The sequence below is a fragment of the Penicillium riverlandense genome (genome assembly GCF_028828495.1).
Source record: "Penicillium riverlandense strain IBT 135883 chromosome Unknown utg000001l_segment0_segment0, whole genome shotgun sequence".
In the NCBI taxonomy this organism is placed as follows: domain Eukaryota; kingdom Fungi; phylum Ascomycota; class Eurotiomycetes; order Eurotiales; family Aspergillaceae; genus Penicillium; species Penicillium riverlandense.
The window spans coordinates 2741081-2768290 of NW_026643194.1; the positions used below are offsets into that span (position 1 = coordinate 2741081).

Sequence of the window (27210 nt, forward strand, 5' to 3'; positions counted from 1 at the left end):
TAGTCACATGTGTTTGACATTATAACGTTTTGGAAAGCAGCGCAAATTCTATTTAGGGGGTTTATATTCCCTTTATTTTTGCAGTGGATCAACACAGACAGCTTGGCAACATGGCGGCTGTCCTGATGACTTGAAGTTTACTAGCAATCTATAGACCCTTTACTAAAAATGTTTCTAGTCATGCTACTCTCACAACAACTTCGACCCCTATCAAAACATCAACTCTTTCTCCGTCGACTAGTACCTCGGTAGTGACAGACATAGTGTATTCCACAAGCGTCTTAGACTAGAGTACAGTCACTTTCTCAACAACACTTACGTCGACTAGAGTGGTAACCAGCTATGACACCATTACAAATACACAAACTGTTACGAGTGATACTACGGTAAGTTTATATGGCTTTCATATTTAGCCATCATCAGCACATTTGAGGCTTAACTTATCAGATTCGCATTACTAATAATTAAATAGGTTAACGTTACTTCTTCCACCACAACTACTATTCCGCCTTCAGTTGGATTTACTTTCGCTTCAGCACTCAGCCAGTCACCTACCTATGGACCTAGGCAGACGGCTGCCGTAGAGCAAGGCGCGGCTACTCACAGAGCAAATGCATTACACTTGTCTATACGCCGCGACCAAACAACTGCTCGCCTTGTTGTCAACCCTCCTATCTACCCTACAGCAGTGACATGCGCTGGTATTGTCAGGGCTATCACTACAAGTACAATAACGAAGACAGCAGCGACGACATTGGCTGTGACTAGTACACCACCTGCCAAAACTACCACTATTACGACTGAATCTACGTCAAGTAAATTTTCAGAGAAGAGACTTTCATAGTCATAGTTCGTTCCTAGATATACGCTGATATATACATAATAGCGGTTACTAGTACTCCAGTTGCTGCCTCAACAACACTCACATTTAGCACAAGCGCAATAGTATCGACCATAGTGACAACCACCACGACAAGCACGCAGGTAAGTTCATATGCCAAAGCTCTTAACAATATGCAATTACTAACCCAATCTACTAGACTATAACTAATACTGTTACTATGGAAGTTCCTATAGCAACCTACTATGCAGCTTGCGGCCCAGACAACCAAATCAGTGAAATTAATGGTACAACAATCGACTTTTGGGAGGTTTTTGGGACGGTCAGTCTCCCACCTGCGACAGATGCATATGACTGCTGCGTGGATTGTTTAACATACTCTGGGACCTGCTCTGGTTATTCCTTTACCCCGGGCCTGTGCCATCTGAATGTCCCAAGCAACCCCACCTGTGATCCTTCAAACAACAGTAATGAGTACGCCTCTCTGGGAAACGGTGGCACCAACCGTACGATCGGTAATTCCAATTGTGGGTCGTGGACACTGGATTGATTAATCAACGCTTGACAACCAGCCCTCGGAGATCTATGTGCAGGAAGGAGGATGGTGTTTCTTAGGTTCGACTCGGAGGAAGGATTCCTGATTAATGCCCTATAGATAGGATTTTTCATCGAGAGAAATGGATATCATCCACCATACACATCCCTAACTGCTAGTCCTCAACACGTATAGCACATCACCTTGGTCAAGGAGCCCATAGATAGAGGATGTGGTCCTCCGTGTGGGAAAGTAGAGCTAGTAGATCGTCTGGGAACTAGGCTCCAGGCGGCCCTCTCTGCCTGATTTACAGAGACGTACTATCGGTTCCATGGAATTCCACAGGCTTTTGGTATGGTGGTGTTCCCAAAGTCTGAAACTCTCTACCTATCGCCCAAGCAGGTAACAGGATTCAGACCTATGAACACCACTCTATGCCTTGTGTAATTTTACGTAGTTAAGTCCTATAACATGCAGAGCGCATGTTACCTTGGCCTTCAGTCTGACGCGGCCTGCCTAATGACTGATCCGCACTAGGCTTAGCGGTGGTCCAGAAACTAGTTATCATATGTGCATTGGTCAAGCCGATTTCGAGAATCACTGTAACGGAGTCCAGCCCGGCAATCACGTGTGGCCCAATAATCAATCCCCCCACCACCACAACCACAACAACCCCTCAACTCTTTCTCCATCTCATCATCCATTTTTTGTTGTTCGTTCTTTCTCTGCTTGTAAGTCTGGCTTGTCCGTCATTGTTCTCTCCATTCCCATCTGGTCCAAGCTACTGCAACTACTCGGTCGCTTGTTCCCCTTCTATCCCACCGACTCGACTCAGCCACTGACATCGCGTGTCCACCCAGCTAACCAGGCTCCTTTCACTCGCAGTCTCACTTCCCTCCATCCACGCAGACATCATGTCGGTGAGTATACACTCAGATCCACTACATACACCGCTCTGATACTGATTGTACTCTCTATAGCTCGCATCCGGGTAAGATCCCTCAGCCTGTCTCGCGCCCGTCCCCCCTTCCACCGCCCGCCACCCCTCCATCACTACCCCCTGAACATTCCCACCACCGCCCTCATCCCAGTCTGTCAATGGTTGGCGACCGATTCTCATATCATACACAGTGTTACTATCACAGATGAATGCATCACGGAATTCAATTCCTTCCGCATGAGCCACGGCAAGAAGAAGTTCATCATCTTCAAGATCGCCGACAACAAGAAGGAGGTCGTCATCGACGAGGTCTCCGAAGATCAGGACTACGAGGTCTTCCGCAGCAAGCTCGAGTCTGCCCGTGACAGCAAGGGCAGCCCCGCCCCGCGCTACGCCGTCTACGATGTCGAGTATGAGCTTGGTGGCAGCGAGGGCAAGCGGTGCGTCTCCCCCTCCTTCTTTATTCCTCTTGTGGAGCGGAATGCTAACTGTTCTCTATAGAAGCAAGATCATCTTCATCTCCTGGGTCCCCAACGAGACCCCTACTCTGGTACGTTTTTGCTTCTGCTTCTTCGGATGTCCCGACCCTATTCTAACACCGTCTTCAGTGGTCCATGATCTACGCCAGCACCCGTGAGAACCTGAAGAACGCTCTCAACATCCACACCTCCATTCACGCCGATGACAAGTCCGATATCGAGTGGAAGACCGTCCTGGCCGAGGCCAGCGGTGGCAAGGCTGGTAAATAGATGAACGGCGCCGGCTGGGACCGGGCTGCGCAACCGATTGGAGGATGATGTGTTTTTTCTTATCCTCTTCGTAAGGGCGGAACGATTCAATCCATTTATTCTCTCTGTGCATGCCGCTTTTTTGCCCTTCTTCTCAATTGCAATGCAAAACCGCTACGGCTTGGAGGATGGGGTTTGCTTGAGGATATAGAGGAATAAATCCCTGGACATGGAGCTACCCTGCTGTCTACTGCATTGAATTAGTGTACCTGTAAATGATGTGTGAGAACATCCTGAAAGACATACTTGTCGAGAACAACACGTGACACTATATCACATGACCCAACCAATCAGCGCCCGCGAGTTCCCGACCTTCCCACGCCAGCGACCGAAACAGCGAACTTCACCCTCTCCCCTCCCAACTCACCACCTGCACCTCTGTCTCTGGTTTTCCAACCAAACCATACAGAGGATCCGCTGCCCGTGCTGCACGGCCCGCCAATCCCTCCCAATTGACTTCCCCTTCGACCCGGTCACAGACACCCAACTCCCGCCGACCGCACAATGTTTCTTCGCACCATCTCCCAAGCTGCACCTCGCAGCGCGGCCGCCCTCCGCTCGGGCCCAATGGCCTGCCTGCACGCCTCGAAGACCGCCGTCGCTGCCCAGCAGACTCGCTCCGCTTCCGACCACGCCATCGCCAACCCTACCCTCGCCGGCATCGAGAAGCGCTGGGAGGGCATGCCTCCTCAGGAGCAGGCCGAGCTGTGGATGCAGCTTCGTGACCGCATGAAGGTCGACTGGCACCAGATGACCGTTCAGGAGAAGAAGGCCGGTATGTTCACCTTCCTCTCGCTCGTTTCTTCCAGAGGGCCCGTCGGCTTCCCCCCTTAAGTTTCCCCCGGTTATCCGAGGTTGTCTTAAGAAAGATTCTGTCTACAACACTTGCTGATACCTCTATTCTATAGCTTACTGGATCGCATTCGGCCCTCACGGTCCCCGCGCCGAGACCCCCAAGGGTGAGGGCTGGAAGATCCTTTCCAAGGTGACCCAGCTCACCGTCGCGTCCCTGGTCATCTTCTACGGCATCCACCTGATGGGCAAGCCGCTGCCCAAGACCATGAGCAAGGAGTGGCAGGAGGCCTCCAACGAGTACGCCAAGGTATGTAGTATCCTCCATTCGAGGGTTTGCCCCCGTTGTTCGTTCCCGATCTAACATGATACCGTTCTGCAGAGCGAGAAAATCAACCCCATCCACGGCATCAGCGCCGAGGGCTACGAGGGCAAGGGCTTCGTCCAGAGCCCGTCCGCCGCCGACAAGTCATAAATTGGCTGGTAGGAAGACACAGGCGTGCCCCCGTGTGCGCGCTGCTGGCGGGTTGCTCACTTGTCTCTTTTTTTTTTGGCCTCGCATTCCAAAACGCGTGTATCCCGTACTGTGCTATAATCCAATGTATCTCCTTTGTAGCCATAGACATTCGTTTTTTCATCCTCTGTTGTATATGTAAATGCGTGGTTTATACTTGCCTGTAGTGTCTACGGAGCGAGCCGGAACTGGTGCGGAGAAGCCAGCTGACGTGCAGCAGCACGAGTTGCAGACAGATGGAGCGTCCATCGTGGGCAATTGATATTTCTCTGCGTCAGTGTTAGAGTGCTCGACTCGAGAACAATTTGATCTATGGCCGTTCTGGTGCTGGTTGTCCTCGTGTTCCGTCATTGTTCCCGAAATGGAATCGAGTCTCCCACACACGTCAGAGATTTCCAGGCCAGCTGGGACAGCTCCCTGTCCACCACCGGGAGAGTCAATGGATGTGAGAACCCAGTCATGGGCATTTCCCGCACCGTACTAGTGTTGTTCTCGTATTACTATTATTTTCTACTCCTTGGTCTATGGGTTTCCAGCTCCTCCTCCATCACCTACCTCTGTTGTGGTGATGCATCCGGGTGCCAAGCCCCCATTTGTGCGCGAATTCCCGGGCAACCAGTGTGGCCCGACACCACACACACTGCAGTGTCTCGCGATGCCCTCCATCATGACAAGAATGATTATAGTAGTAAAAGCATAGTAGAATCAAAATAAAACAGGACACCCAACTACTATAACCCTCACCACCCTCGGCTCATGTCGGGACCTTCGGAAAAACCACCCCGGAAAGGCTAGGGCAGAGTCCGGCGCCCCGTCCACCCTCGCAACCTCTGCCTTGTCCTCTTTCTTCCCTTTTTCCCTTCCCCCAATCCCCATCCTCCCTCCCCTTGAACCTCCTCCCCCCATCCCATCACTTCACCGCCATCATGTTCAAGAGGTATGGAACCCCTTCTCGCATCCATTGCCCTCATCCTCCTTTTCTTCCATGCTAATTCTCCCTCGCAGCGGTCTCGCCCGGTCCTTCGGGAGGGCTGCTTTTGCCCGCCCGGCCCCCGTCGCTCGCGCCTTCCAGCCTCTCCGCTCCAATGCCCTGCCGGCCCTGTCTGCCCGCCTCGCCAGCTCGAGTGCCGTCCAGACTGGAAAGATTCACCAGGTCATTGGTGCCGTCGTTGACGGTATGTTGGCTCCCGCCCGAACCCCCCTTTGGAGGCCCTCGCGAAAATCTTTTTCCTGGACCTCCATCCATCCCCCCAGCCATCGCGATCGATTCCATCTGACAATATCATCGCCGTGCTACAGTCAAGTTCGAGGGCGACAAGCTGCCTGCCATTCTGAACGCCATTGAGACCGAGAACAACGGCCAGAAGCTGGTCCTGGAGGTCGCGGTACGTGATCCTGATTGGTTGATTTCCTCGGTGAAGGATCCCCGCAAGCTAACATCACCTCCCCCCAACAGCAACACTTGGGTGAGAATGTCGTCCGTGCCATTGCTATGGACGGTACTGAGGGTCTGACCCGTGGTGCTGCCGCCCACGACACCGGCGCTCCCATCAAGATCCCCGTCGGCCCGGCAACCCTCGGCCGTATCATCAACGTCACTGGTGACCCCATTGACGAGCGTGGCCCCGTCAAGGCTACCAAGTTCTCTCCCATCCACGCTGATCCCCCTGCGTTCGTCGAGCAGTCGACCTCGGCCGAGATTCTGGTCACCGGTATCAAGGTCGTCGACCTGCTTGCCCCCTACGCCCGTGGTGGTAAGATTGGTCTGTTCGGTGGTGCCGGTGTCGGCAAGACTGTGTTCATCCAGGAGTTGATCGTAAGTTCTGTCTCTGGTCGTAATTGGCCCCTTCCTTGCTGACCATTCCTTTTTAGAACAACATTGCCAAGGCTCACGGTGGTTACTCCGTCTTCTGTGGTGTCGGTGAGCGTACCCGTGAGGGTAACGATCTGTACCACGAGATGCAGGAGACTGGTGTCATCCAGCTCGAGGGTGAATCCAAGGTCGCCCTGGTGTTCGGTCAGATGAACGAGCCCCCAGGTGCCCGTGCCCGTGTCGCCCTGACCGGTCTGACCATCGCCGAGTACTTCCGTGACGAGGAGGGTCAGGACGTGCTGCTCTTCATTGACAACATTTTCCGTTTCACCCAGGCCGGTTCCGAGGTGTCTGCCCTGCTGGGCCGTATCCCCTCGGCCGTCGGTTACCAGCCCACCCTGGCCGTCGACATGGGTGTCATGCAGGAGCGTATCACCACCACCCAGAAGGGCTCTATCACCTCCGTCCAGGCCGTCTACGTGCCCGCTGACGATCTGACTGACCCTGCCCCCGCCACCACCTTCGCCCATCTGGACGCCACCACTGTGTTGTCCCGTGGTATCTCCGAGTTGGGTATCTACCCGGCTGTCGACCCGCTGGACTCCAAGTCCCGTATGTTGGACCCCCGTGTCATCGGTGAGGACCACTACAACACCGCCACCCGCGTCCAGCAGATGCTCCAGGAGTACAAGTCGCTGCAGGACATCATCGCCATTCTGGGTATGGACGAGTTGTCCGAGGCCGATAAGCTCACCGTCGAGCGCGCCCGTAAGCTGCAGCGTTTCCTGTCCCAGCCCTTCGCCGTCGCCCAGGTCTTCACTGGTATCGAGGGTACCCTGGTCGACCTGAAGGACACCATCCGCAGCTTCAAGGCCATCATCGCTGGTGAGGGAGACGATCTCCCCGAGAACGCCTTCTACATGGTCGGCGACTTCGAGTCCGCCCGCGCCAAGGGTGAGAAGATCCTGGCTGAGCTCGAGGGTTCGTCTTAGATGTAATTTTGTCTTTGTGTGCTAGCTAGAGCTGCCCCCCTTACCCTCTCGTGTATGTCTCCTTGCCTAACTACTCTGCCCCCTGGTCGTGTGTTTCTTCTTTTTCCTTTGTCTCATCCTGTTACTCCCACACCCGACTGTCTCTTTTCCCTTTTCGATACGTGTATAGTACTCGATCTAAAAGAGAAAAAAACAAAAGGGATTTGACTGTCGAGTCTATGTTTCTGTTTGTCGTGTGTGAAGCCAAGGAGTTACTTTAGAACGATGGGAGAAGAAAGACACCAGGGTGCATGAATGAGTTGACTGGGCGAGTGACTGACTTGACTGAGAGTGTGGGCGAGGGCTTGGTTTTGTGGCTGGCCATTCGGATGCTATTGCCTCTTTTCCTTTAAGCACGGCATGGGTACCTCTGCCGGCGCTTGTGTTTCATTATTTGTGTATCTAGAGCTGGAAAATCCTCCGCCTGTCCGGCGATCTTGATCTTGGTCCATACAAATTGTTTTCCTTTGTCGATGCCAATAATCATCTAGTAGTCGTAGTAAGTGGTATTCCATAGTCACCGCTAAAGGTATGGATCTTCCAGATTAAGGGTTGATTAAGGTTACGGGGTTTATCCTACCTGACCTAGGTCAAAGACAGATATGGTAGGGTCAATGGTCCTCGTTCTGCCACGCTCCATCAGACTGTGTGTTCGCCTGGATTGGACAGCTGTGCGTACGCATTGCTATTAAGAAGCACCAAGATACTAGATACATCCGGAGGATTGATTGTATTGATAAAGGAATGGATGGATGGACAAAACCACAGGAAAACAAAAAGAGAAAAGAAGAACATGCTAATTCTAACCGTAAATTCCGTCGTGAGAAATGCCATATCGATTGCCCGAGGCGTCGTCAATCCCGTCGTCCAAGGCTCTGTTCGTGTTTTGTAGCTGTGAAGAGCGGGAAAGATCAGGAAAGTAACATTGGAGTAAATCACAGGGTGTCTTCCAGTGCGAGGACCTGCGGTGAAAGCATATCAGTACCGATTGATTAAAGCAGTTATACCACAGAAAAGAAAATAACTTACCAGAGCCGTACGAGTAGGAAGGTAAACTTGCACAAAATTGTTGCGCCCATTCCACGGCATATCGGTCGTGAAGAAGCGCGTCTCCTTCAGATTACGACCCAGGCCCCCGAACGCCTGATCATCCGTATCAAGCACAATGCGGTACGTGCCAGGGACATCAACACCAACCCGGTAATCCGTGAAGCTCTCCTGGGGATGGAAATTGAAGATCCAAAGCAGGCCAGCGCGCTCAAAGGCAAGCACCTTATCGCCCTCGTGCTTGAGACTGATATACGCCTGCGGCGCGTGCAGCCAGCCGTACTTCTCTTCGGTCAACTGCATGGCGCGGTCAAAGTCGTTCAGGAAATGGTATCGCAGCAGCTTGTCCTCGGTGAGATTCAGCTGGCGCCGCGCGTACCAGAAGGAGTTTTGGTTGCCGGCGCGCGGGAAGTCGAGCCATTCCGGGTGTCCGAATTCGTTGCCTTCGAAATTGAGGTAGCCCTCGCCGCCGAGGCTGTGGGTGACTAGCCGGATCATTTTGTGGAGGGCCATGCCGCGTTCGATGACCGGGGTGAATTCCGTCAGTACGGACATGTGTGTGTACATCTCTTTGTCGCAGAGCCACATCATCAGCGACTTGTCGCCGACTAGAGCCTGGTCATGGCTTTCGGCGTAGGCGATCGTCTTCTCGCCGTGGCGGCGGTTGGTGAGCGTGAATGAGAGATTGCCGATGTCCCACTCATTGTCGGACTTCTCTTTCAGGAGCTTGATGTACATGTCTGGTACAGCCATGGCGAGACGGTAGTCGAATCCGACACCCCCCAAGGAGTGCGGGAGACACAGTGCCGGCATGCCGGAGACGTCCTCGGCCACGGTGATGCACTCTGGGTAGAGCGTGTGGAGCATTTCGTTGGCCAGAGTGAGGTACGTGACGCCCTCCTCGTCGACTCCTGGGCCAAAATACTCGTGGTATCCGCCGGAAAAGCCCCTGCAGAAATTAGTGGATTGAGACATTTCACGGGAGATTTGTACGTACGTTCCGATGCCATGATGCAGGTAGAGCATGCTGGTGACGCCGTCAAAACGGAATCCATCAAACTGGTATTCCTCCATCCAGAAACGCAGGTTACTCAGAAGGAACCGCAGCACTTCATGGCTCCCATAGTTGAACAGCCGGCTGTCCCACTGATCATGACGACCCTTTCCGCCCGCGTGGAAATAGAGATGGTCCGTTCCATCGAACTCGTTCAGTCCATCCAGCACATTCTTCGAGGCGTGGCTGTGGACCACATCCAGGAGAACCACCAGGCCCATACCGTGCGCTGTGTCGATCAACTCCTTCAAGTCTTCCGGCGAGCCGTACCGACTGCTCGCCGCAAAGAAGTTGTTAATTTGGTAGCCGAAGCTGGCGTAGTAGGCATGCTCCATGATAGCCATGAGCTGGATTGCGTTGTACCCCAAGTACTTGATGCGAGGCAGCATGTTCTGCGTGAATTCCTTGTATGTGGCGACTTTGGACTCCGGCGACGAGATGCCAACGTGAGCCTCGTAGATGCGCAAGCTCGCGGGCTTCTTGGGCCGCGCGTGCTTGAACTGATACACTTCGTTTGCTGGTGGGTTCCAGAACACCGCATCGTAGGCGGGCGAGACGTTCAGGTCCTGGACGACCCGTTTGATCCAGGCGGGAATCCGGTAGATGCGCTCTCCGCTGGGGAGAACCATTGTGATCTAATCCGAGCATTAGCTTGCTATGTTAAGACATGTTAGCGACGTACCTTGATTTTGCTCTCGTGGGGAATCGCGGGCCCGCCATCTTTCGGGGGTACCGTAACGTCCCAGACGCCAAAGCCGGATTTGGTCATGGGGTTGGCAGCGGCATCCCAGTTGTCTACCATGTCTCAGTAAATTGCCCTCAAGCATAACACCTCAGGATTGCCACACGTACTGAAATCGCCAACCAGTGACGCCTCAACCGCATTGGGTGCCCATTCTCTGTACACGATCTCGCCGTTGGGGCGCGCATGGAGACCGAAGGTTTCGTAGCCCTGAGACCACCATGTCAGTACTAGCCCTCCCAATATGTAGTCGCGATCAATTCACCCTGCTGAACTTCTCCAGTCCTCCCTCGGATTCATTGATGGTTTTGGCCCATGTTTCCACCAGAGCGTACCTGTGTTTCAGGGCATCGGTATGGGGCTCCAGGTACGGATCGAGCTTGAGCACGCCTAACGATGGTCAGTAACGGGCCCCGAACTGCGGGGAGGAACCAACACACCTGTGCCATCTGCAGGGACTTGAGTCGAATCAGCCATTGCGGGTTGTAGAAAAGAGGAAGAAAGAATCAATGACGACGGGGCGAAGAGAGAAAGAGAGGGGTCCTAGCTCAACATGTGACGTTGTTATCGGGGCGTTATCGGATCAGGGTGATGGTCACCGTTTTGGGAGATAGTTAGTTCCACACATTTATTTATTTACGGAGTAGGATTCCACAAATCCACTATGTACAGCTGCAATCGACTTAAACAGACGCCGGACTCGGAGGCAGCGCGCCCGTGCTCCAGTTGACGGCGTTCGCGCCCAGCTCGAACTCGAGCGTGCCACCGTTCGCAAAGACATCATCCCAGGTCAGCCAGTTCCGCGTCCACTTCTTGCCGTTCACTTTCAGGGACTGCACGTAATAGTTGGAATCCCCGTTGCCATCCCCGCCGGTCGATGTAACTTTCAGCGTCTTGTCCTCGCCCAGGTCGATTGTCAACGACTCGAACCACGGCGAATGGATCAGGAAGGTGGTTTGGCCCGTGACGGGATACAGTCCGATCATGTTCCAGAGCAGCCAGGTCTGCATAGCGCCCGCATCGCTGTTGCCAGGAAGACCTGCTGGCCCTGTGCTATAGTGGGCTTTGGCTACCGTGCGTGACTGCTTGACGGACAAGTCCTGTCGGCCTACGTAGTTATACAGATACGGCACATTGAACATTCTGTCGGGCCGGTCAGTATGTGAAAAGCACGATTGCTTGGGAAGAATCACTCACGGTTCGTTAGTGGGATCGAAGATCGTCCCGCTCGATCCACTGGCGCCGTCGAGGAACATCGTGTTCAGCCGATCGACCGTCCTCTCAGGGCCTCCGATCAGATCAATCATATGCTCCATATCATGCACGGCGTTCCAGGAGTATGCCCATGAATTGGCCTCGTAGAAGGGATCGCCCCAGTAGCCGTCGTTTGCCAACGGGTCGCTGGGAATAAAACCAGAGGAATTGCGCGGCACGAGAAACCCGGAGAAGCCCAGCGAGGTCTGGTCCGGATCCCAATGGTTGCGCCAGTTGCGTGAGCGCCCGAGGTATTTCTTCGCGTCCTGGTGCTTCTTCAGTCCCGTTGCTACTTGATGCACACCAAAGTCGTTGCAGGAATACTCCACGGCCCGAGTGCCGGCGCGAGTAAATCGGGGACTGATATAGCCCAGACTGATCCAATCCGGAAGCGCGCCCCGACCCTCGTGGGTCGAGGAGTCTGGCGCCATGGGATCAACTGGATAATTCGGCGGCGTGTGCTCTGCATCGGCGAGCAAGGCCTTGTACCCGTCTTCCCAGTCGACGGCGCCGCGCACGCCCTTGACGTAGGCATCGGCCAGGACGTTGTCTGCATTGGATCCACCTTGGGAGCGGCCGTTGTAGTTTGAAGAGCGTGCATCGGGCATCCACCCGACATTTCGCCAGATATCGATCAAGGAGCGAATCTGTTCTTCATACGCCTTTGGCTGCAAGACTTGCATCAACGCTGTACCACATCGAAACAGATCCTGCGGGTGTCATGTCAGTTGACTTTGGTTCCTTGCAGACAGTTACACACACGTACCCAGAAAGTGAAGATATCGGAATAATATGGCTCGGATGATGTCCAGCCGGGATTCTCGCCGGTTTGGTTCGTGGGGATCAGATGCATGAAATAGAGAGATGAGTACAGCAGGTTGAGCGTTGTCTGGTTGGTGTTGGTTGTGGTGACCTTGGACAGGACCTTCAAGTTCCATTCGGCGACGGCATCCGAGACAACAGCCTCGAAGTTTGTGCCTTTGGGAATCTCATTAGCCACGTTGTCACACGCCTGCTCAGTGGAAATCCAGGAGATCCCAACGCGAGAAACCACATCTTGGTCTTTGAAGGTGAAAAGCCCGCCTACTCGGGTCGAATTCGATGTTGAGGAGACAGAGCTGCCGGACTGCTGCACGCTCGATCCAGAGCCTGTAGCTGTATAGAGCTTGCTACTGGTGGGGGTGGAGCTGAAATGGCCACCTGCGAACAATTGTCAGCGGCTGTGAGAAGTTTCCATTGGAGCCGTCACTCACAGAAATAGATCGTCCAGTCTGGGGCTTCATTCCACCCATTGTTGTACACGCCGTGGCCCTCGTAATGACCGTCATCGAAGACCTCGAGTTCTCCGCCTTCATAATTTTGACTGAGGCCCATCCCACGGTACGAGGGAAGCACATGCGAGACATCAACCAGAACATTATTCTGCGACCCTGGAGGGAAGCTATAGCGATACATCCCAGCGCGAGCCGTGGAGGCCAATTCGACGGTGACATCCTGCCCCGTCGTGGCCTTGTAGTAGCCCACGGAGCCCGAGTCCGTTCCGGAGCGCGAGACGGTGATATTGGCAAGGGGATCACTGATATCGCCAACCAGCGGGAGTTGCGAAACGGTTCCGTATTTGGGCGCGCCGCCGGTGCCTTGCTCGTGCATCATGCTGAACCCGGAGAAATTGCCCGTGGACAGATACCCCGCGTACGAATCTGTGCCCTCGACGTACAGATCCGGACCGAGCTTGACCATCCCGAATGGTCGTACGGCACCGGGGAAGTTGTTGCCCACGGTGTTGGTCCCCATACTGGTTCGCGTTGTCAGCCATATCTCCCAAAAACACAAATACAAGCAACTCACAATATATCGACATATTGACTGTAGTCCTGCCCAACGGACAGAGCCATCGCTCCCAGGGTGAGGTCCTGGAGAGCATTTCCCCTCTTCATGATTGCTTTCGCGATGCCCTAATGACGTATGCTGAAAAAAGGGGGAGCTGATTGATAGCTTCAGTCTTGGCAACAGTGACTGCCTTTGCTCATCGCCGTGGCTGCAGCAACAAAAAGAAAGGAAACAGCCTTATGGGAAATATCTGTGCTTAAGATCCAATTGCGATGCTGACGGGAATATCAATCGGGGGTTTGCCACTGCCAGACCTTCGAAATTTGCCTAAAAAAGTTCAAGGCCCCCCAAATCTCCAATGTTACTGTCGGCCCCAACCGCGTCGCTAGTGAACAGGAATAATGCTAGGCTCGGGTTTATTATGGACCCGGCCCCCGCAGGTTGCCGATTCTCACTGGCCAAATCTCAATGTATCATTATTTTTAGAAATTCAGGAACGGGCAGTTGATACGATCGGCAAATTACTGGTCGGATAGGATATGTTGTTTCGATCCTATATACTGTGCACGTTCACAATAATAATGGATACAATCCCTGCAATTGTGAGCTGACCCGTGGTAACACCCCGCCTCTTACCCCTGACCCATGCTACATACATACTAACGTACATGATCGTATCCGGCGAGCCCGGCCCTAATGCCCTAATGAAGTAATAACTAAATCTCAATTCTTGTACTATTCTTGAAGCGCTTGTTGATTAGTTGGTTTATACGTATGTGGCTGACACACGTGCCTCGAGTTAACGTAGTTAGTCGCCGGCAACGTTAATATTATCCAGGCCATTATTAACCCCGAGAAGCTAAGCATCGTTAGATCAAGCTTAATACACTTGTGCTAGTACTATACCTCTTACATGGTAGTATTCTTCTCAATCCATTGGCTGATGTCCGTTACCGGATAAAGATTTCGACAGCGCCACCAGCAAAGAAGATACTACGAAAAGTATGGGAGACGCTGGGACGGCTCGCGTAATTCCAAAATGCCGATTCCGAGATCGATTGGGTTAGTTAAAGAAACTTTGAATGGCAAATATTTACTAGTGCCGGCGATATGATGGCCGGAACAGAGCCAAATGGAACTAGCAGTACCAGAAAGTATGGACCTCGCGAGCTTCTGTGAGATCGAGATAATGATGTCTTCGCGGTAATTTTCTTGCATTCCAGCTTCTTCTTATCGAACGTGAGATCGACACCACGCTTCCACCCCATCAACCAAAATGGCGTGTAGTTTTGGCGAGAAAGACGCTTTCGAAAAGAAATGGCAGAAGGAAACTGAAATCGGACATGCACGTAGCGGACTCTTTGGCCCAAAATGAATGGCCGCCTGGCTGAACGCAAAGAAGAGCCTGGTGGTGTGCTTCCTTACTGTGCAGGCGAACAGGGAAAGTATCACCGGGGCCTTGGACAACTTCGACGAGGACATGAAGAGAAAGGACTGACTCAACAAGGTCTTCTCAAACTACATCGCGCAGTTTGTGACCCGCACGAGAAACCTGCTCTCCGGTCGAGACGTGTGGATCAACCACCTACAGGACAGCCTTCAGACCGCGAATTTCTGTTTGAAAGGTGAGTGCTTGAATAAGACGGTCCTGATCAAGGGTCGTATCAGACTTATTCACAACCTCCGACATTTCCAGACCCTACTACATCTCAAGATCAAAGTACACAGCAGACTGTTCATGTGAAGCGTGCTGTAAGATCGCGGTCCAGTGTGTTCCGTGCTTCGCAACATGAATGTTGATAAATTGGTCAAGAAGTCTTGGAATGCAGATACGAGGAAGACGTCGAACGAGGACAGAGAAATCAATCAAAGAATCGAATGTATTGATCGCTGTAGAGAAGATAAAAACAGAAAGCTTGCAGACTGATTATATATAGAGAAACGGAGGGCTGGTAGAGCTGACAAAGGAAATGACTGTACAATTGGCGTATTAACAGTCGTCGGGTTAAACCCCTCATCAGTTGGGAAGACGCAGATGGGGCTTGCATGGAGGACCAGCTGGATTGGATACCGGACCGGGATGACGGTTGAGCCAACGATATAGCGGTATTCCTTGACTCAGCAAGAAGCTGACCAAACGGACGTGGCTCATAAAGAGCGATAATCCGAATAAGGGCTGTCTCTAGACTTGTTCTTGACTATCGAGATTCGCGGAGAGCCTGGCCGGCTTAATGATAACTGATGTACAAAAGTTGGAGATGTTAAGCTCGGCACCACTATCCTCGCTCGTTCCTGGACGATGCAAACACGTTCTCGGTTTTCCTGCGAGGGTAGCGATCGTGAAGACAACGGCGTTATTGATGTGTCAGCTTACAGGTTGCATATGCCGTGTCTCGTAGCCAAGCCTTCTTGGAGACCACCTAGCGTCGCTGAGTACTTAATGAGTTTGATTGTTGAATGATTTTTAACACTCATACTATAAGATTTACTTGTAATTCTTTTTCTAGTCGGCCCTGATACTGATTGTGTCTGATATTGAAATCGAGTGCAGCCAACAGTATTTGCAATAATGTTGGGCAAAGCCAATAATCCGAGTAGATCTGACCTTTCGCCCCCACAGATTTTTGATTTTGAGCGCAGAGACAGGTGGAGTGTTGACATATCCATGGAATCGAGAAGTATTATTGGTAATTAACTTCTCGCACGTGTTTGAGCAACCAGCCGAGAGGATTGAGGCCTTTGAGAAATGACGGAGTGTCGGCTATTGATATTTTCTATCGCCGACGGCAATTGAACATGAGGACCGAGCGCGATGCAACATACGGCCGTCGTCGGCCAACTTACATTATCTATCAGAAGTGACAGAATTACTTCCTTGAAGATGCTCGACAATTCAATGACGACGACTGTGTCCTAGATTTTATATCAAAAGCATCTTGCGTCGTCGAATGTGGATCTCCGGAAGAAAAGGCTTTGATTCTTCCATGAATCACAGTGCCCCGCGGGGCCCCAGGCCCGACCCTAACTCCACCGCGCCACGGCAACTGCGTTCACGCCAGGGCGTCTGAGTGGACGGAAAAACCACTTCAGGGGTCTGCGATTGTCCAATCCCCTGCGCAAATTCAACGGATCACCCCGCTCAATTTCTCCCATTTGTCCCAATCAAGCCACCCCGCCAACCCGCGCAGCCAACCGTCTGGGGTGTGTGAAAGCCACCCGAAGCTCAGTATGTAATTATGTCTAGCGCACAGCTGGGTTCCCAGTATGGGGCTCTTGGCTTGTCGGTCTAAGCCGGCGATTGAATATAAAAGAGGGTGGCTCCCGGATTTGGTTTGCTCCAGGCTTTTCCCCAGTCTGCCACACGAGACAAGTCACCGCTATGGCGCCGTTCTTCAAGAATTATCGGGTGTACATCCTCACCTCAGTCGCCTATGTGGGCTCCCTGCTTTTTGGTGAGTATCGCTCAGACCAATTACCTACCCCTCTTGACTGATATACCTCGTTTTCAGGCTATGACACGGGTGTGATGGGTAGTGTCCTGGCTCTTGACAGCTTCAAGAAGGACTTTGGCCTACCTACAGAATCATCAGGTTTTGCCAACACCAAAAACGCGGCGGTGTCGTCCAACGTAGTGTCCCTACTGACAGCGGGCTGTTTCTTCGGCTCAATCTTCGCCGCTTTCCTCAACGATCGCATCGGCCGCCGATACTCGCTAATGATCTTTTGCATGATCTTCCTGGTTGGCGCTGCCATTCAAGTTGGCGCCCATCACGAGATTGGGATGATTTACGGCGGACGTGTGGTTGCCGGTCTGGGAATCGGCGGCATGTCCAGCATCACCCCGGTTTTCGTCAGCGAGAACTGTCCCCCGGAGACTCGTGGCCGCGTGGCAGGTCTCTTCCAGGAGTTTTTGGTTATTGGCAGCACCTTCGCCTACTGGTTGGACTATGGCGTCTCGCTGCATATCCCCGAAGGAACGAGCCAATGGCGCATTCCCGTCGCCATCCAACTGATTCCAGGTGGCCTGATGTTCATCGGTCTTTTCTTTTTGAAGGAGTCTCCGCGTTGGCTGATGAAGCAGGGCCGTCATGAGGAGGCCCTGGATTCGCTTGCCTACATCCGCAACGAGCCCCAGGATAGTGCGCCAGTCCGCAAGGAGATTGCGGAGATCAACGCTGCTATTCAGGAAGAGTTGGCGGCCACGGAGGGTGTCACCTGGAAAGAATGCCTACAGAAGAGCAACCGATACCGCTTCTTCTTGGCTTTTGTTCTTATGTTCTGGCAACAATTCTCGGGCACCAACTCTATTGGATACTATGCGCCTGAGATTTTCCAGACCGTGGGTTCCCTTCCACATTCTCATCTCTTTTATGGAAACACTTCTGACACAATTAACAGGTCGGTTTGTCTGAGACTTCTGCTTCCCTGTTTGCTACTGGCATCTACGGAACTGTCAAGGTGATCGCGACTGGAATTTTCCTGTTGATTGGCATTGACCGCTGGGGGCGAAAGAAGAGCTTGATCGGTGGTGCAGCCTGGATGTCCGTTATGATGTTCATCATCGGCGCCGTTCTGGCTACTCATCCTCCTAACGTAAAAGCAAAGACTGTTTCACCGGCGTCGATCGGTATGGTGGTGATGATTTACCTGTATGTGATTGGATACTCGGCCTCTTGGGGCCCGACGCCGTGGGTGTATCTGGGCGAGGTATGTTTTCATTTCCTATTTTTACTAGACCTCCGCTGACATTCTGCCTAGATCTTCCCAACCCGTCTCCGCTCTTATGGTGTCGGCCTCGGTGCCGCCACACAATGGCTATTCAACTTCGTTATCACCGAAGTCACTCCCCATGCTATCAATAGTATTCACTGGAAGGTATGTTCTTTGAAATCCAGGCAATTTTGACCACCGCTAACTTTTCTGGAAAGACTTTTATTATGTTCGGTGTGTTCTGTTTCGCGATGGGTATTTTCATTGTTCTCTTCTTCAAGGAAACCAAGGGCCGCACGCTGGAAGAGATGGACCTTGTCTTCGGTGCTATTGATGAGGAGCAGAGACGCGCTGATGTGGAGAGTACCATGCAGAAGAGTGACTTGGCGCATGCTGAGCATACAGAGTACAAGTAGCTTGGTTTGCGAGTGATGTCTCTATGTATATCCGGAATATTATCATCATACTCAGCTTCGCATTAACTGAGTATCCTCACTGCTTTCATAAGAGGAAAGCATAAATTTGAAATGTGCTTATTGCCAAGTAATTATTACTGGTCTATATCTTTTATTGAATAAGCCTATTGAACAGGAGCTTGGCTAAACGGCATGTCCGACATTATGACGGCAGCCAGCACAACCTACATACAATCGCTAGCTCGATTCTATAGAGCAAATAGAAGGTAGCTCAGTAAGTTCGCCGTGTCTGGATCTTCGACAACGTTGCCCTCAAAACTCAACTTCTACACTACTTGCTCTTTCCACACACCTAGTTTGCTAGAGTAAAAGGAAGGATAAACGGACATTTTACTATTGCGACCATAAAGCCGAACTGGATCAGCTAGCATTCCTCAGTCTCTTCAACACCGTAACGAACAGGCAGGACAACCTTCTTCTCGCTCCAAGTAGGCCACAGGTTCGGTAGAGCTACGACGACTACGGGGTAGGAATGGGCCGGATTTCGTTCTAGAATGGGCATAGTAGGGCAAAAAAAGATTTACCGAAGGTGTACATTGCCCTATTGCCCCGAAGGGTTCAGCTCTCACCAATTACATACATATGACTATGCACTACTATAATACGCTAGTACCTGTCCTAAGGGCCAAAAAGGAAAACCATCTTAAAACACGAGCTGCAACCCTCTCTATAGTTCATTCCTTCGGTAGTCGCTCTCTGCACATACGTCACAATTCCAGAGGAAAATGCGATAGCCTAGACCTGATACTCCAGCTACATATCGTTCTGAACAGTGTCGCTAGCAGTTTCTGAGATTGTACTAATGAGCTTATCTTCTACGCTCTGGATTTATCGGTGTTATCTAATGCATTATTTCGGTGGTGGTCGTGGTTTGGGGTCAGACACAATCGTGAGAAGTTACCTACTCGCTAGGTAACAAGTTTCTTATCGTCAACTACAACGAGCTTCCTATGCAATAAAAGTTCCCCTGGGTCGGAAAAACAATCGTCTTTTTCTTTATCGCCTTTCACATTAGGATCATGACTATCAGAAGCGTCTGGGCACGTTAGGATAGTGATACGATAACCTGGTAGAGTCGCGAAAACCACACTAGTAACCAATTTACTGGGATAAGCTTTTTCGGCATTCTTTGGAGTATATAACGCGGGCAATGTCGCCCGGTATCCATGCCTACCACTAGGGGTGAATGCCCTTTATAAAGAATCGCGAAGAATGGGCGCAGAGTGGATGTCATGGCGTTGAACGAATGACATATTTGAGTCTGTCCAATCACGTATAATGTGGTGAATAACAGGTCGTCTACGCTGAGACTAATGGCGTATTTTCCCCCCTGTGGTAGGAAAAAAAAAAAAAAGCTTGTTTCCCTCGCCAACAGAAGATCAAGGATGATACTCCGCTTAATTGAGTAGTTTGATGCCTGACCGATAAGGACCCACTTCCGCGGGGAACCAGACTCGACATTTTGGCTTCTGCCCTTGCTCGTTCGTCATGCAATGGCAATAACATCTCTAGACGACACCTGCGCTTCCTTGCGCTCCCAGATTTCAGCAACAGAAGCGTCCCTAGCTGCATTGAAAAACGATCTCGCTCACGCCGAACAGGCCGCCACTGCGACGCTGAGCGCCGACACCGCGGGAAACAAAGGCAATGGCCCGACACGCTGGCCGCTGATGCCAGACGAGTATCGACGATATGGACGGCAGATGATAGTATCGCAGGTTGGTTTGCAAGGTTAGTGTCGCTTCTTTTCTGGAGTGTGCGCGCGAAGAAGCTAACATCTCGAGTTTCAAGGCCAGCTCAAACTCCGATCCGCCAAGGTGTTGCTCGTCGGTGCAGGCGGGCTGGGATGTCCTGCAGCACAGTACCTGGCTGGTGCAGGGGTGGGAACGATCGGCTTGATTGACGGCGACACGGTCGAGGCCTCGAATTTGCATCGCCAAGTACTACATCGAACTAAGAATGTGGGGAGATACAAGGTGGACAGCGCGATTGAGTCTTTACGAGAGTAAGTGCGCTCTCGTCCTTCGAAATATCAATTACTGACGATACTCATTTTGCAGCTTGAATCCGCATCCTACGTACATTGCGCATCGCACCCATCTCACACCTGCGGAAGCCCCGACTATCTTTCGAGAGTATGATCTTATCCTCGATTGCACGGACAACCCAGCGACCCGCTACTTGATCTCCGATACTGCAGTACTTCTTGGCAAACCGCTCGTCTCGGCGTCTGCCCTGCGTACAGAAGGCCAGCTAATGGTGCTGAACAATCCCCCGCGACCTCCAGGAGACAAGACTGGAGGGCCGTGCTATCGATGCGTATTTCCGAGACCACCGCCAGCTGACAGCGTGGTCAGTTGTGCAGATGGAGGCATTCTCGGACCAGTCGTGGGAACGATGGGTGTCTTGCAGGCCCTGGAGGCGATCAAGGTTATCACTGCACCGCCCGTCGATGCGACAAGCTCAAAGGACCCTCCGTCGCTGCATATCTTCTCGGCGTATTCGTCTCCTCCCTTCCGCACCATTCGTCTGCGCTCTCGCCGGTCTACCTGTGCAGTATGCTCCGCCGAGGCTAGTGTCACGTTGGATACCATCACGTCGGGATCCACCGACTATGTGTTCTTCTGTGGTTCAGCGAACCTGGCCTCGCTGCTTGGTCCGACCGAGCGCATTTCCGCGCTGGAGTATCACGAGCGGTATCCAGACAATGCTCCTGCGCCCACCATCATTGACGTGCGGGACAAGGTCCAGTTTGAGATCTGCAATCTGGAAAACAGCATCAACATCCCGATATCGACCATTCTCTCTTCTTCGACGCCGTCCAAGGCTCAAAATGGCGACGCCGATAACCTGAGTCAATTGCCCCCATGGATTCCTTCAGAAGTCGTCAATTCCGATCACCCAGTATATGTGGTCTGTCGTCTCGGAAACGACTCGCAGATTGCGGTCAAAAAGATGAAAGACTTGGGACTACATCAAGACGGACAGCGATTCATCGGTGATATCCGAGGAGGCTTTCGCGCGTGGCGAGACGAAGTAGACCCGGATTGGCCGGAGTATTGATTCTTCTTGGTGGTCATCGTGTTCGTGATTCAAGAAACATTCACCGGCGGCTTCTGAAGCCACGACCATTTCACGGAGACTCGACCATCGTCAATCTCGGCCAGTTTTTCAAACACGGCAGGGGCCACGTCGATGTCTGTCACAGCGCACCCGACGCATCGATCCACGATCGTCACATCCACGCTCTTGTCGTCACGGCGCAGTCGCAGTTTCATTCCGCAGAGCGGGTTGTCATTAGGGTCTGAGCCTGTTGATGCTGCGTCGAAGAGAATGTGCGATATGGCGCAGATCATCTCCGAGTCTGTGCTTGTGATACCGCAGGCTCCCAGTCCTGGGTTGTAGTAGGTTAAGTCTCCCTCGTAGGGCCCGCCGTTAGCGGTGGGAAGTGGAAGATTGCTGTTATGTCTGTATCATCGGTCATTAAGATATGATTAGAAAAATTACGCATTGGAGGCATATTTACTTTTTTCCCACCGTCAATCCGACTGCAAGACCAATGATCAATGCGAGGAGTAGCACGGCAATAGCGATACCGATAATAACGAGTTTGCGACGGCGTCTCCAGAGTAAAGAGAGATCAATCGAAGGCCAACTCCATTTCTGGCCGGAACTTGATCTTGCACCTTGTACATCGCCATGAAGCACGCCGGTAGTCGTCTCCGGGACTGGGGCTGGATTGGGAACTGGTTTGCGCTTGGGCACTGTCGACCAGGGCGCAGCCGGCGTAGACCCATCGCGACTCAGCGTCTTCGGATTGGGAGCGAGTGATTCCACATCAGCCGAACTTTTTGTTTCCTGGGAGTAATTATCCATTGTGCCATGAAAGGTGGGCCAGATATTTAAAGATTGGTCAGGTACGGTGGATGAAGAAGAGAGGGAGAGGGAGAGAAGTCAATGGGCAGTTAATTAAAATCTCACTCTGGAGAGGGAGAGAGGCTAACGGCCTTGGTACAAGTTTAAGCGCCGGGACCTCGTTCAGGGGGGCCACACTTGACAGGGAACATGAATAGGATGTGAAACAAGTACCGTGCCTGCATGCATTAAACAATTTAGCTCGCTCGTGATGCAGCTTAAAATGATTAAGATGATATTTTTGTTGCCCAATAATATGGCTTCAATCAAAGCACAACGAAGCGGGGATGGCTACATAATCGTAACCCACTCCCCGATTTGCCTGGAGTCTGACTCGGAGCGCTTTGGGGTTTTCATTCCTCCATCGATAACCATCAATTGGTCTGCTTTAACGGTTTAGCTGGCACCCTTCCTTAAATCATATGAGACTGCACCGAAGAGATCAGATAGAGATCTAGTAGCAAGAACAGCCCTTGTAATTGGCAGTGCAGCGACCATCTACTCCATTGCACCCATTCTGATTGCAGGGGCCGCTTCCCCCGCAATTGTAGCCACATGGGCAGCCTATAAAAGGTCCCTAGTTCATTCTTAGCACGTTTTCTCCCCTCAAACATGATATGGGGAAAGCTATATCCTTACAGCAGAACAGGTGAGAGTGGACGGGCTGCCACTACAATCATTGTCATTGCAGTTGCCATTGATAGGGCCGCAGTTGGCTTCTGGCTTGAAAGCTGGGCTAGCGGCCACAAGTGAAATGATTCCGAAGATCAAGGTGATAGAGATTCTCATCTTGAATATTGATATCTATTGTCGTTCTCCGAAGTGGCTTGCGGATGAATGATAATTTAAAGCTATGCACTTGCAAACTTGAAGCTGTCGTAGATGCACTTATTTTCTGGCGCTTCTGTAACCTCTTATTTATAACTTTTGTTTTCGTAGTCATTGTATACTTGTAAGTAAAAGTAAGATCACATGAAGTTTGCTTTTGATGAAGTTTGCTTTTGATCAGCTTGGCGCTGTGTCAAGCACAGCTGTCAGCAACATGACATGCGCCTTGCTATTGTGCGACCTTGCCTTTCCTCACGTCAGGCTGGTAAACACAATGATTAATTCATCTACAGAACAAAACGCAGATCTTCTAAAGTAAATATACCTACTTGCAATGATTCAATTGTCATAGATATCATACAAGGCTGCCTCTTGTTGCTACACCTGCATTCGGATGAATATTAGGTTATATTAAGTAGCTTGATCTCAGATGAGAGGGCTATCACTATGTTTGTTAGATGACATTGTGTGACAGTCATCTTTGGATAAGAGTTCTAAAATTGGATACCAGGATAACGAAATCATGTTCCACCCTGACATGCTTCTTTAATTGAATGATCTGCTGGAAGCAATACCAATAAGGTCTTAGTAGTTAGTTGCGGCTGACAATATGTGACCGTCTCCTAGGTCTCCAAGATCAGTCCCCGTCCTAAGCAAATTTCTGTTTGACTATTGTCTTACCTATGAAAATGCTGAATGAACGACGTGCTGAGAAAAAGGATACTTGCGGAAGATCCCTTGTCAGTCACAGATAGCACTGTATGACTATAATGTGTGGTATAATTACAGCTAGACTTGTTCGGAACGGGTTGACCTGAACAGACTCTAGCGATCAGACTACACGGGTGAGGTTTAAAAGCCAAAGGGAACTCGTCCTGTCCTTGACTTACTTTATTAGAAATCGCTTTCTTTTTTTTTGCTTAGGCTTTTATTGATTATTAAATATGAGGATAACGCGCTTCCATGTGGTTTGACATTCTGTATAGTATAATCGCAGAGTACTCCGTGCCCGGTCCCCCACCGCCCGCAAGCCTTCTACTAGTTTAAAGTCTTAGTTATGTAGCATATCACGACGAACTAGAGGGAAGGAGAGAGATAATAAATAAAATAAAAAATAAAAAAAAGAGAAAGAAAGAAACAAAAGGTCGTGCCCGGGATCGAACCGGGACTACCAGAACACATGGTATATCAGAATCTGGGGTCCTAACCATTAGACTACACAACCTGAATTATAAAGTCGTCAGCGACCATTGAAATTATGAGGAGAGATACGACGCGTTCGGCGACGCCTGATGAGAACGCAACGAGGAGGTTCTCTGTCTACAAGACAACTTAGGAAAAAGCAGTCGGATTCATGGATAATGTTATAGTCGCACATCCACACCTTAGAACTACCGCGCTAATTATTCTGCCTGCAGATAGCGGCTGTACTACTCATACATTGTACTACGGACTTAGGGATGACGGTAAAACAACTAGCTGGTATAAATAGAGCGGTAAAGACGCTACGCATCTAGCATTAAGACTAGAGCTACTAAGAAGTTATAGATTATGAGAGTATGAAGCCGAGGCTAGCTAGCTACTATGATTAATTAAGACGGTGTGAGAATGCGATACTATAGCCAAGTAGGTAAACAAGGAGGGCGAGGGAGAGGCAATAGAATCGATGGATAAGGTCTACATTCACCCATTTTACTTTATTTCCTTTGTGAGTGGGGTTTACTAGCATCTTGATATATTCTGGCTTCGGTCGGGCGAAGCGCCTGCACTCCCATTGCGACGCTAGCTGGGTAGCATAGGTTAATAGAATATCATCATCATCATCATCAAAGTTGGCCTTAAACTTTAAATCCCTTGACCTGACAACTTTGTCGTCATTTCCATCTTCACCTTGATCCAACCTTTTTACGCTTTCTCATTTCTTACCATCTCCACCCTTTCACGCTCACTATCGCCGAAATGGAAGTCCTTCCCAAGATGATTGGTGAAACGATCACTACACGCTGCTCGAAACCTCCAGACTCTGTTCTTTACCCCCATCGGGACTGGATCGTCATGGAAAAGCTCAGTGAGCATCCTTACTCGGTCACCCCAGAGGATTCCGCCGAAGGCATGGGTCCCGCATACACCGCTGGGAAATATCTTTGTCGCCTTGCACGAGCTGGGAACGAGAACAAGCTCGCCTTCATGCGCATCTACAAACAGATCCCTCTAGCTGGCACTGCACTTGACAACTCGAGCGTTCGGAAGGCACAGGCCTCCGAGGATCATGGACACGTGGAGCTAGAAGCCTTGAAGCGTCTCACAGAGCAACGATGTACTGCTACCCCCGAACTCCTTGGGTATCGAATCGGCAAGCAAGACACAAACGACCTTGTCCCCAACGGATATATCATCTACCTTGTATGGAAAAAGGTTCGAGGAGATCCCCTTGATATCAAGGAGTTCTGGAGTCTTCCCTATAACCAGCGACGAATCATCCGTGACAACTTCAAAACGGCCTACAAGTTTGTTACTGAAAACCATGATTAGGATCACGTATATGTGGCTAACTGGAGTTAGGAAAGTTCTGAGTTTTGGGTACCAGCCGTTCATGCCACGCCCGTCAAAGATCATACTCGATAAGTCTACAGGTGATGTGTATGCTCTACTCTATCCTTTGCAATCTCACGCTAATGACACGCAGCAAAATCTCCGGCTTCCGCGGGGCTGCCATCATTCATCCAGACCCGAAATGGAAAGACTACAACTTCGTTATGTTTGCCCTGGTCCTGATCTCCTCGAAGCGGGATGAGTACCTTCCGAACATGGCGAAGGATCTCCAACTTGACCCAAGCAATGGCTGGAGGTGGTGAGAAGGAGGATTGCATACCCAGAAGGAACTTGGCAATTTGTCACTTGGTCTAGTACGTTTGATCAACTAGCTTGAGAACAATACTACCTCGGGAGAGTACAGTGGTGTGTATCTGCACTTCCAAATGCATATTTTTAGCCTTCAACTCGGCGATGGGTCGGGGTAAATGATTTCACACACACGCCCCTCCTCCCCGGTATATTCAAGCAATGAGGTCACACTGGGCAACAGTCCTCATCAGGCTGTTGGGTCAATAGATTCATACCCTCTCATGGCGTCTCAGCGTTCCACCGCCTCCCCTCCGCCCATCTAGGCCCAAGGCTTTCACACATCTTCTTGCATGGTTTCCTGCGCTATAATTAGGATTTGAAAACCATGCCCAATGCGCCTGGCGCCGCATCCTTGAATCCATTCTTGTAATACAACTTGCGCCCAGGTTCATCTGCGAACAAAGAAATGTAGGGTTTTCCATCAGATGGAGCTTCCTGGCTGATTCGCTGGAGGAGAGCCTTCAAAATTACGTCCCCAAGTCCTTTCCTTTGGTGTTCAGGATGGACAGCCATGTCCGCGATATGGAAATACCAGCCGCCATCCCCAATCACGCGTCCCATCCCGATCGGCTGTGGGTCGCCATTTGTCGGGTCAGAGGTGATGTAACAACCATACCAGCTTCCCGTGGGAACGGCGGCCGCTTGGGACGGTGTTTTCACCGAGAGTCCGGCGGCTGAACGAAGATGCAAATACTCGGGAATTGAAGGATAGCCGGAGTGAAATGTGTACCCCGAAGGGAGACGTGGGTTACCGTGAGAACTCATGTTGAAGAGCAGGGACAAGAATGCTAGGATGACTGGACTGGCTGCGCTGCGCGTAGAAAACTCCCCCGCGTCTCCCGCGGGGAAAAACAACGAGTGGGGGGGCACTCCCCGTCGCCGAGCTGTCTGCTCGCAATACTGCGTAACTCCTTGAGCCATTCAGAAAAGCCCTTATCAACCCTCATCCATGTGTAAACTCCTAATTAATGTCACTTAGCATATAACTAGTAACTATATTACTTAGGTAACTCCCTACGCTGATGCTAACTACGTGTATTAAGTTTGAGTTACATATCAACTAGGTAGAAGGGCTTGTCCACATAACTCTCGAAGAAGATTTACAGCAGGACAAAATATAGGAATTAGAAATTCCAGGGTACGGCCAGAAATGGGGAATGTAATGTGACAGGAACGGGGAATGTGACAAAGGTTAA

At 51.1% G+C, this 27210-nt stretch overlaps 10 protein-coding genes across 10 annotated transcripts; 6 read left to right on the forward strand and 4 right to left on the reverse strand.

Moving 5' to 3' along the window:
* Nucleotides 1-2290: 2290 nt before the first annotated feature.
* N7474_001119 (actin-binding ADF family protein) lies at nucleotides 2291-3065 on the forward strand (the record flags this gene model as incomplete). Its single annotated transcript, XM_057192534.1, has 5 exons — nucleotides 2291-2296; nucleotides 2357-2367; nucleotides 2508-2756; nucleotides 2818-2866; nucleotides 2925-3065. 5 exons carry the CDS (start codon nucleotides 2291-2293, stop codon nucleotides 3063-3065), a joined length of 456 nt encoding a protein of 151 aa, XP_057057487.1.
* A 543-nt stretch (nucleotides 3066-3608) lies between these two features.
* On the forward strand, nucleotides 3609-4371 carry N7474_001120 (cytochrome c oxidase subunit IV family protein; the record flags this gene model as incomplete). The annotated part of the gene is made up of 3 exons (XM_057192535.1): nucleotides 3609-3879; nucleotides 4013-4206; nucleotides 4279-4371. The coding sequence occupies 3 exons, from the start codon at nucleotides 3609-3611 to the stop codon at nucleotides 4369-4371; spliced, it is 558 nt and encodes a 185-aa protein (XP_057057488.1).
* Nucleotides 4372-5336: 965 nt separating this feature from the next.
* Nucleotides 5337-7215, forward strand: N7474_001121 (F1F0 ATP synthase subunit beta; the record flags this gene model as incomplete). The annotated part of the gene is made up of 5 exons (XM_057192536.1): nucleotides 5337-5347; nucleotides 5416-5585; nucleotides 5710-5795; nucleotides 5867-6226; nucleotides 6283-7215. 5 exons carry the CDS (start codon nucleotides 5337-5339, stop codon nucleotides 7213-7215), a joined length of 1560 nt encoding a protein of 519 aa, XP_057057489.1.
* Nucleotides 7216-8189: 974 nt separating this feature from the next.
* On the reverse strand, nucleotides 8190-10574 carry N7474_001122 (1,4-alpha-glucan branching enzyme GLC3; the record flags this gene model as incomplete). The annotated part of the gene is made up of 6 exons (XM_057192537.1): nucleotides 8190-8216; nucleotides 8284-9990; nucleotides 10038-10150; nucleotides 10208-10307; nucleotides 10363-10487; nucleotides 10538-10574. 6 exons carry the CDS (start codon nucleotides 10572-10574, stop codon nucleotides 8190-8192), a joined length of 2109 nt encoding a protein of 702 aa, XP_057057490.1.
* Nucleotides 10575-10780: 206 nt separating this feature from the next.
* N7474_001123 (alpha-1,2-mannosidase family protein) lies at nucleotides 10781-13288 on the reverse strand (the record flags this gene model as incomplete). Its single annotated transcript, XM_057192538.1, has 5 exons — nucleotides 10781-11240; nucleotides 11295-12061; nucleotides 12118-12551; nucleotides 12605-13146; nucleotides 13200-13288. 5 exons carry the CDS (start codon nucleotides 13286-13288, stop codon nucleotides 10781-10783), a joined length of 2292 nt encoding a protein of 763 aa, XP_057057491.1.
* A 3272-nt stretch (nucleotides 13289-16560) lies between these two features.
* Nucleotides 16561-18307, forward strand: N7474_001124 (sugar porter family MFS transporter; the record flags this gene model as incomplete). The annotated part of the gene is made up of 5 exons (XM_057192539.1): nucleotides 16561-16633; nucleotides 16691-17520; nucleotides 17580-17888; nucleotides 17940-18056; nucleotides 18110-18307. 5 exons carry the CDS (start codon nucleotides 16561-16563, stop codon nucleotides 18305-18307), a joined length of 1527 nt encoding a protein of 508 aa, XP_057057492.1.
* Nucleotides 18308-19860: 1553 nt separating this feature from the next.
* On the forward strand, nucleotides 19861-21430 carry N7474_001125 (HesA/MoeB/ThiF family protein; the record flags this gene model as incomplete). Its single annotated transcript, XM_057192540.1, has 3 exons — nucleotides 19861-20098; nucleotides 20159-20372; nucleotides 20428-21430. The coding sequence occupies 3 exons, from the start codon at nucleotides 19861-19863 to the stop codon at nucleotides 21428-21430; spliced, it is 1455 nt and encodes a 484-aa protein (XP_057057493.1).
* Nucleotides 21431-21459: 29 nt separating this feature from the next.
* Nucleotides 21460-22243, reverse strand: N7474_001126 (RlpA-like double-psi beta-barrel domain-containing protein; the record flags this gene model as incomplete). Its single annotated transcript, XM_057192541.1, has 2 exons — nucleotides 21460-21835; nucleotides 21894-22243. The coding sequence occupies 2 exons, from the start codon at nucleotides 22241-22243 to the stop codon at nucleotides 21460-21462; spliced, it is 726 nt and encodes a 241-aa protein (XP_057057494.1).
* Nucleotides 22244-25069: 2826 nt separating this feature from the next.
* Nucleotides 25070-25965, forward strand: N7474_001127 (uncharacterized protein; the record flags this gene model as incomplete). The annotated part of the gene is made up of 3 exons (XM_057192542.1): nucleotides 25070-25617; nucleotides 25673-25750; nucleotides 25797-25965. 3 exons carry the CDS (start codon nucleotides 25070-25072, stop codon nucleotides 25963-25965), a joined length of 795 nt encoding a protein of 264 aa, XP_057057495.1.
* A 358-nt stretch (nucleotides 25966-26323) lies between these two features.
* Nucleotides 26324-26779, reverse strand: N7474_001128 (GNAT family N-acetyltransferase; the record flags this gene model as incomplete). Its single annotated transcript, XM_057192543.1, has 1 exon — nucleotides 26324-26779. The coding sequence occupies one exon, from the start codon at nucleotides 26777-26779 to the stop codon at nucleotides 26324-26326; it is 456 nt and encodes a 151-aa protein (XP_057057496.1).
* Nucleotides 26780-27210: the final 431 nt, after the last annotated feature.